Source organism: Caloenas nicobarica, chromosome Z (genome assembly GCF_036013445.1).
Source record: "Caloenas nicobarica isolate bCalNic1 chromosome Z, bCalNic1.hap1, whole genome shotgun sequence".
NCBI classification, from domain to species: Eukaryota; Metazoa; Chordata; class Aves; order Columbiformes; family Columbidae; genus Caloenas; species Caloenas nicobarica.
This window is the reverse complement of record NC_088284.1, coordinates 108,578,683-108,585,122: the sequence shown is the minus strand read 5'-3', so window position 1 is coordinate 108,585,122 and position 6,440 is coordinate 108,578,683. Positions and strand designations below refer to the sequence as shown.

The 6,440-nt window shown below is 57.9% G+C and overlaps 1 protein-coding gene across 1 annotated transcript; it reads right to left on the bottom strand.

Moving 5' to 3' along the window:
* Positions 1-3,054: 3,054 nt before the first annotated feature.
* On the bottom strand, positions 3,055-5,301 carry GADD45A (growth arrest and DNA damage inducible alpha). Its single transcript, XM_065656535.1, has 4 exons — positions 5,188-5,301; positions 4,995-5,096; positions 4,700-4,913; positions 3,055-3,850 (listed from the first exon to the last, which is right to left on the bottom strand). The coding sequence occupies exons 1-4, from the start codon at positions 5,229-5,231 to the stop codon at positions 3,737-3,739; spliced, it is 474 nt and encodes a 157-aa protein (XP_065512607.1). The 5' UTR covers positions 5,232-5,301; the 3' UTR covers positions 3,055-3,736.
* Positions 5,302-6,440: the final 1,139 nt, after the last annotated feature.

The window sequence follows — 6,440 nt, the reverse complement described above, 5'->3', positions numbered from 1 at the left end:
TATCTTTTTAGAGCCCCCCCCAAAAAAGAAAAAGATCACCTGGGTAGCTGCAGAGATGTTGTTTGTGTCTTTTCTTTATTTTTTTTCTTTTTTGCCCTTAAATAAAGGCCGCAGCAGGTCCTGGCTGGTGATCCAGCTGTGGGTCATAGTTGATACCTGTTTCTGACAGCATTTAATACCTAGATTTTCAGTAAACTCTCTTTTTTAAATACAATATATATGGGCAAGCAAAAGCTTGAGCGATTCCGTTTGCGCTTTGCTCTTGTGCTATAAATACTCTCATGAAATAACAGGAATTGTAAAATTCGGGGGAAATACAGAGTCTGCTCTGGTAGAACAAAAAAAGGAGAAATGAGACCATCTGCGTCCCCCGCTGCTGGGGAACCCACGGAGGCGGCACAGCGGTGCCTTCTCTTCTATGTCAAGTGAACCCAATACCAATAGGTATTTGTTTTCCCCCCCCCCCCCCAAAATTAGGCAGCCAGCTTGTTGATTGTGGTTTTTCTCTGTATTTTCGAATTTGGCTCTCTAATTCTGTGTTGCATTAAAAGGAGAAGGGCTGGTTGGTGGCTTGGAGACCTGACCTCTGCTAAAACAACCCCTTGCTAAAATATTTCTGCTTTTTCTACGCTCCCAGCTTATCGCTGGTCATTTTCCTTGGCCTGGGGCTGGTGAGCTGCAAAGGTTGGACTCGCTGGGTGCTTCCCCCACGGGAAGGGTGGTGATGGGGTTGGGATGGGGACGGCCGGGCGTGGGTGTCACTGGTACCCCTGACTCCTCCTGATCTGCCAAGGGTCCCCAAAGGAACCCGGCTGTCCCCATAGCGTTGGGTGGCAGCAGGACAGGTCTTCTGCAGCCCCCAGGTGGGATGGCCAGGGTGCTCCTACCGAGACCCTCAAACGTGTTTAAATCTTGTCTCAGGTAGGGCCTGTTCATGTCAAACCCATGGGGCTAAAGGCGGGGGAAAAGGAGATTTTGCAAGATCTATTCCTTTTTAAAAAAAAAAAAAAAAATTAGATTTTTAAAGACCCTTGGTAAAGCCTTAGTTCTGTTGGGGGTGGAGATCCTCTGGTCGTCTTGGTCGTCTTTCCACATTCTTCATTCCCAGATAATCCTGACACATCCCTTGCCCGTTTTGCTCAGCGTGTCGAGCTTGAGCTCAGTAAAATAGCAAATATCTCTAATTAACTTTAATTGATCCACTGGCCCTCTGTTACACACTTAGAAAAGAGCAAAGGAGCATCTGGTGTCCAGCAGCAAGGGAAGGCAGAAGATTCCCCAAGTTGTATTGCATGGGTTTATGGTCAGATGTGCTTAATTTTTTTCCTCGGTCTCTGACATTTGTGCTGCTCAAGTCACACGCAGCAGTAAGAAGGTTTTAAATACGTGTGAATGGAGGCACCAGCCAGCGGATCAGCCGTTTGCTTTTGAAATGCTGATAGTGATGAAACTAAAAATACCATGTTCAGAAAACTCCCATTTTGTGCAGTGACTGTGTTGGCGCCTGACCCGACCTCCTTGCTGGGGCTCACTGGGTTTTACCGGGGTTCAAGCCGTGTGCGTGTGAGGAGCCAGCGTGTTGTCCAGCTCGGGCCCTCAGCTCCAGCAGGACAGGGAACTGCTGCAGAGAGCCCAGCGCAGCCACCAAGATGCTGGAGGGAGTGGAGCATCTCCCGGGTGAGGAAAGGCTGAGGAGCTGGGGCTCTGAGCTGGAGGAGAGGAGACTGAGGGGCGACCTCATTCATGGTTATAAATATATAAAGGGTGGGTGTCAGGAGGATGGAGCCAGGCTCTTCTGGGTGACAACCATGATAGGACAAGGGGCAATGGGTGCAAACTGGAACACAGGAGGTTCCACTTAAATCTGAGAAGAAACTTGTTCGCGGTGAGGGTGGCAGAGCCTGGCCCAGGCTGCCCAGGGAGGTTGTGGAGTCTCCTTCTCTGCAGACATTCCAACCCGCCTGGACACCTTCTGTGTAACCTCATCTGGGGGTTCCTGCTCCGGCGGGGGATTGGGCTGGGTGAGCTTCCGAGGTCCCTTCCAACCGCTGACACTCTGTGATTCGGTGTGATTCCGTGTTTCTGTGGTGGCGGCGCTCCCGCTGTCACGCGGGGGCCGCGGCCGCCTGCCCGGTCCCGCGCTACGTGCCGGCCGGGCCGGGTGACGTGTCCCCGCGTGGGACGGTGACGGGCGGCCTCGCGCTGTCCGGGAGCGGGAGAACCGGCCCGGGCAGCGATGGGGCCGGGGACGCCGCGACCCCCCCGCTGCCGCTGCCAGGGCTCGCACGGCGGCGGGGGGGCCGGCGCTGGTTTGCAGGGTGCTGGGGTGGGCGCAGGTGACATTAGGGAAGCCCTGATGTGGGTCGCAGTGTCCCCACCCCAGGCAGCAGGAGCCTGGGTGACCAGGGGTCTTGCTGGCAGCAGCATGGGGGGACGGGGGGTGTTTTCCTGCTCTTTTGGGGCCAGGAGAGAGATTTCTGCCACAAGGAGCGTGGCTTTTTGCATCTCTGTATATGTATGTAATTAAAAGAGGAGCCTGCCAGTGTATATATGTAATTAAAAGAGCCTGGCACGGAAACCTCCTAACCCCGGGGGCACGGGCTGCGCTGGGGGGGCACAGGGAACAAATCCAGGGGGATTTACAGCCCCTGTGGTGCAACCGGGACCGACGCCTTCCCTGGAAAGAAAACATCAGGTCGGGTTTTCCTCCTGCGTGGAATCGCGTTTCCCGACTTCCAGGAAAACTCAGGCTGTGCAGTATTAAAGCTGCAAAAATAATGTTTCTTCGTGGTGTGGTGGTGGTTTTTTTTTCTTTTTTGATCTGTGCTGGTAAGCGGCAGCGTTCAAGAAAAAAATAAATAACATTTCCAACATTTCCTGCAGCACATCAGCTGCTTTTTTCATTTAATGGCGTGGGAGGGGTGAGGAATAAACCGGCACAGGAGCTGGACCGCGGCCAGGGCAGGGAGCAGCTGCCCCAGGAACCTCTGCCTGCACGCTCATGCACGGGGGAGGAAATAAAACCCAGGACAGAGGGCTGGAGTTTAAACTTTATTTCAAAAAAAAAAAAAAACAAATCCCAAACCCCGAAAAACCAAAACTATCCACTTTCAAATAATTATATTAATGTAGCTGCTTTTAACAGCCAGCTGATAAAGACGTGTCGTTGCAGACCAACTGCTTAAGGGCATTCTGGCTCTCGAACCTCTCAGTATAAATATTTTTTTTCATCAATATCATAAAATAACTTATTATATATCTTAGCATAGAAACTTGAGAATTAACATCCCAAAAAAATACAATAAAATTGTTTGCAAAAATGTTTCGATTAACTTTTTTTTTTTTTTTTTTTTGCTCTTTAAGGTATTTAAACCAGAAACTGCAAGTTGCGCTTTAAAGAACCGTGCGGGGCGTTGGGTGTTTACTGTGGGGTGGCCGTGGGCCCCCCCCACCCCTCGGGCAGGGCTCATTCCTCTGCGCTTCCTTCGCGTCCACACTCATCCCATCGCTCCGGAGTCACTCCTCTTCAGTCCCACACACCACGTAGCTCAACTTCAGTCTAACCCCCCCCCAACATCACTTTTTTTTTTGCCTTTTTTTTTTTTTTTTTTTTTTTTCCTCCTCCCGCCTCCCCTGTAATCCTCATACCAGGGCAGGGAGTTACTTCCTGAGCAACTGCTAAAGTATTGCAAAACTTCAGTGCAATGGGGTTCAGTTCGCGCCGGGCCCGGCGCCGTCACCGCTCGGGGAGGTTGATCACCGGGACCCACTGATCCATGTACCGGCTCTCCCGGCAGAAACACATGAGCTGACTCAGCGCTGGATCCTTCCACTGCGACGCATGGGGGTTCTGGAAAGAGAAACGGGGGGGGGAGCATTTCAATAGAGGAGCAAAAACAACCCCCACAGAAAAGAACAAAAAAAAAAAGCACAGCAGAAAAGCTTAAGAGCGTGAATCATCTTAAATTGCCACTAAGGCAAACAAACAAAGCAACCCCAGAACCACGCAAGGAGTTTTGCAGCCTTGGACTCCGGGGCAAAGTAGGGAAATAAAAAAGGAGAAAAGAAGAGGGGAAAAAAAAGTTTTCTTTCGGCCTTTGCAGGTCTGGCGGGATCCCAGCGCCGGCCGGGGGTCGCAGCCCCGGGGAGGCCCGTGGCCGTGCCCCCGGCGCCCTCAGCTCCGGCTTTACCCAAACGACATCTGGAAATGGCGTTTGGTTCCAGGATTTGCAGGACAAACGCTGTGTTCTGCACAGATGAGTTCTGCCCACCGCCGGACGCCCGCAGCACCCACGGCCCTCGGGACACGGTGGCAACCGGTGGCCAAAGGGCTCTACGAGCAGGTCCCTGTCCCCTGGCAGGGGGTGACACCGGCGCAGGGCTCGGCAGGTCCCTGTCCCCTCTCAGGGTGGTGACACCGGCGCAGGGCTCGATGGGTCCCTGTCCCCTGGCAGGGGGTGTCCCCTGGCAGGAGGTGACACCGGCGCAGGGTTCGGCGGGTCCCTGTCCCCTGGCAGGGGGTGACACTGGCACAGGGCTCGGCAGGTCCCTGTCCCCTGGCAGGGGGTGACACCGGCACAGGGCTCGGTGGGTCCCTGTCCCCTGGCAGGGGGTGACACCGGCGCGGGGCTCGGCGGGTCCCTGTCCCCTGGCAGGGGGTGACACCGGCGCGGGGCTGGGCGGGTCGGGCCCCGCTCACCGTGACCAGGACGCAGTGCAGGTCGGCGGGCGGCTCGGGGCCGGTGGCGGGCAGCAGCAGCTGGGCCAGCCGCGCCGGGTTGCTGACCCGCAGGATGTTGATGTCGTTCTCGCAGCAGAACGCCTGGATGAGGGTGAAGTGGATCTGCAGGGCCGCGTCCCCCGCCTCCTCCTCGTCGGCCGCCAGCAGGCACAGCACCACGTTATCCGGGTCCCTGCGGGGACAGCGGCGGTCACCGGCGGGGATGGGGGACACACCGGGGCGGCGCGGGGGGACACACCGCGGGGTCACTCACACGTTGAGCAGTTTGGCGGCCTCGTAGACACCCAGGGTGAGGCTCCGCTGGCTCAGCGCCTTGCTCAGCACCTCCTCCAGCGCGTCCCCCGCCTGCTCCATCCTGCCGCCGGGACAAGCACAGACAGGCCGCTGCCGCCGTCACCGGGGCCCGACACCCCCGCCTGCCCTACCGCCCCGCCCCCGGCCCGTACCTGCCGGCGGTGCGGTGGTCCCCGGGCAGCTCCTCCAGAGTCATAGTGCGGCCGCGGGCGGAGCTGCCGGTACCGGAACCGCCGCTCGCTCCGCGCCGCCGCCGCCTCTGCGGCACAAAGGCGCCCCCGCGGGCGTTATCCCCGCCGCGCCCAGCCAACCCGCGCCGGCCTCATCTGCATACCCGCCCCCCCATTGGCTCATGCAAATGAAGCCACGCCCCCTGGCCGCCGGGAGCGGCCGCGCTGCCCCCGCGCCAGAGCCGCGCTACCGGCCGGGCCGCCACGGGAACCGGCGGGGCGGCGGCTGCTGATTGGCCCGCGGGAGGGGAGGGAGGGGCGTGGCCTGCGGGAGGGGCGGGGCGGGGGAGCGGGCAGCGCGGGAAACGCTGTTTGCCCGCGGGAACGGGGGCGATCGCGTCCCGTGCGACGGGCACCGGGGCCAGCGCTCCGTGTTAAACGTTCAGCTTTGCTAGGCCAGGCCCGGGGCCTCGGGGTCGGTACGGGTAGCTCGGTGCAGGCAGGGGGCTCGCTGCCTGAGTCAGCGGCGGGCGGCGCCGGTTTATGGCGATACCGGGAGCGGGGGCCGAACCGCGGAGAGGAGCCGCGGCAGCCCCGGCAGCGCCGGTGCGGGTCTGTCCAGGGAGCTCCTTCCCGCAGCAGCCGTGCATCTCGCTCTGGCTGTGCAGCCGGTACTCCAAGGCCACAAGTTTCCCTTTAAATTCACGAGTGTCTGTCTTCCCTGCAGTGAAATTGTCCACCCCTGCAAGAGAACACTCGGGAAATAACCTCACCAGCTCTTCAAAACCTCAGCGCAAGATATTGTGAAATATCTCGGTACAGGCTGTAGCAGTGGTGAAAGCAAAACAATATTTTGACGCAGGAGTTTTCGCCAGGAATGCGATAAAGCAATCCCTTGGCCTGACACGGCGAGCGTTCTGCAGCTGATGTGCCAGGAGTAAACGGGGGGCGGGAGGGACCCGGGGGCTGCAGACAGCGCTGGTCCCCAATTGCACAATGTGGTTTAACCCGCAGCCCTGGGGAGCACCCGCATCCGCAATGCTGGGGACACGAGCGTGGGGGGGCTGCCCCCCGTGTCACCGTCCTTCCAGGAACCCACGGGTTCCTTTGCACGGGCTCTGGCTTTCACATCTGCAGTGTCTCCCAGGACAAGTTTCTGACCCCTGCCTGTGCTGTAATATATTTGTTGGCTTTGAATCGGCTCCTTGTCCTGCGTGGGGAGGTCAGAAACTGGG